Genomic DNA, 1,720 nt, shown 5'->3' on the forward strand with positions numbered 1-1,720 from the left:
CTGTAGCAACAGCTGAAAACGTCAGCGTTAGCAATATTCTTCTCAGCACAAATCCAAAGCATGGCCCCGTGCGAGCTCCTGTGAAGAGCTTAACTCAGTCCCAGCCCAGACCAGCACACCCTGTTAACACAAAGGCAAAGGGGAGGGTAGCAATTTTGGGAGTGTCCTAATAGGGTGCATGGCAGCAGTGATGAGTTACTCTTTCAACCTGGATCTTTGGTTTTTGTTTTCCTGGTGTCTCCTGGCAGACCTGTTCCATCGCTCTTTGCTTGCGGACCTGTTTCAGTTCGGTTGCCCCATACACATCAGTTGCCATCCTTCTACTGAGAAGGGAAGGGTAGCTCAGCCTGTATGCCTCACTTACACAGGGAAGTGTCATTTTCTTAAAGCTGTCCCATTTCTCACGACCCTGAGCCGTATCGCCGCAGTCCAGCCTGTGCTGGAAACATTCTGTGATGAGTTCCCGCCCTTGCTCTTTTTGGGTAACTTACAGCCGTTGGAAGCTGTAAGAAATCTGTGTCTCATATTAGGAGTAATGAGTTTATCAAATCTGTGGTGTTTCCATTTCATTTTTGGTCTTATTAAAGATCTTTCTCTTGTTTCTCCCCAAGAATGCCAGGACTGGTGGGCAGCAGGTTGCAGACAGAACACTTCCACGCTTCCCGCAAACTGCACAGTCTGTTCTGCTGTGGAAAGCCTCCAGATAGTGACAGACTTGGGAGAACTCTCCGAAAAGCTCCAGGGGTCTCAGCCTTTTCTCATCAAGGTAATGCATGGATCGGTAAGGCTGGGTGAGGAGTCTGAACTCTCGAATGGCACCAGCTGAAGACCCCGGCTGGTATTACCGCAAACTCAGACTCCTGATTGAGGTAGAACAAGATGTTCAGGCCCAGTTTGAAGATGTCAGGGGGTGAGGAACTCGCTGCATCCTCAGCAGGTTGTTCCTCTGACTCATTACCAAACTTAGCAATCTAGAGGGCTGTTCATTTTGGGTGTTGTTTGGTGGCATGGGAGGGGCAGGAGCTTTTATCTTTGTTTTGTGTCATTTAAGACGGGGCGGTCTCTCTCCTATGAAGAACTGAAGCAATTTCAGTCCCAGGATCCAGACCTGGCAGATGTTATAATAGAAGAAAATTCAGCTGAATTGTGGAACTGCCCGTTTTTCTTTCCCTGGTGAGTCAGAGACAAAACGTTTGTGGGTCCCTTCTGGAGGGGTGCCCCAGCTTTGGCTGATCTGAGTTACCAAGAGCTTGGCGAGTTGCATTTTGGCAGGAAGGGGAACAGGAGTGAGTTACAGTCTTCTCTCCATTTGTGGGTCCCTTCTGCAGGGGTGCCCCAGCTTTGGCCGATGTGAGTTACCAAGAGCTTGCGAGTTGCATTTTGACAGGAAAGGGAGCAGGAGTGAGTTACAGTCTTCTCTCTGCCTGCCGGCACTGATTGGATCCAAGCAGGCTTCGGCACTAAAAATGGAGTGTTACTGCTCCCTTTGCAAGAGCAAAATATCCCAGCGATTGCTCAGTCCTGCCCTTCAGGCCATACATCCGTCGTCTGGGCTGTGGTCGGGTCACCTGGGGCAACCCGTTCACATTTCTGACCCCCTCTGTCTGCGCGGTGCAACTCCTCCACCCTTAGGCTGAGCAGAGGTGCCCTGACTTCTGCCAAACACTGAGAATTAACGGAAGGCCAAGGCACCCTGTAGTTTGGTCTCATGCGGGAAGAG

The 1,720-nt window shown here is 50.5% G+C and overlaps 1 protein-coding gene across 1 annotated transcript in view; it reads left to right on the forward strand.

Moving 5' to 3' along the window:
- Positions 1-611: 611 nt before the first annotated feature.
- LOC104511630 (bombesin receptor-activated protein C6orf89 homolog) overlaps positions 612-1,720 on the forward strand; it is a gene marked incomplete at its 5' end in the record, with an annotated part of 3,779 nt that continues 2,670 nt past the window's right edge. The window contains 2 exons of the mRNA XM_010154324.1: positions 612-766; positions 1,052-1,173. Coding sequence (XP_010152626.1) covers positions 612-766; positions 1,052-1,173 — 277 coding nt within the window. The remainder of the gene's footprint in view (positions 767-1,051; positions 1,174-1,720) is intronic.

Source organism: Eurypyga helias, unplaced genomic scaffold (assembly GCF_000690775.1).
Source record: "Eurypyga helias isolate BGI_N326 unplaced genomic scaffold, ASM69077v1 scaffold5986, whole genome shotgun sequence".
In the NCBI taxonomy this organism is placed as follows: Eukaryota; Metazoa; Chordata; class Aves; order Eurypygiformes; family Eurypygidae; genus Eurypyga; species Eurypyga helias.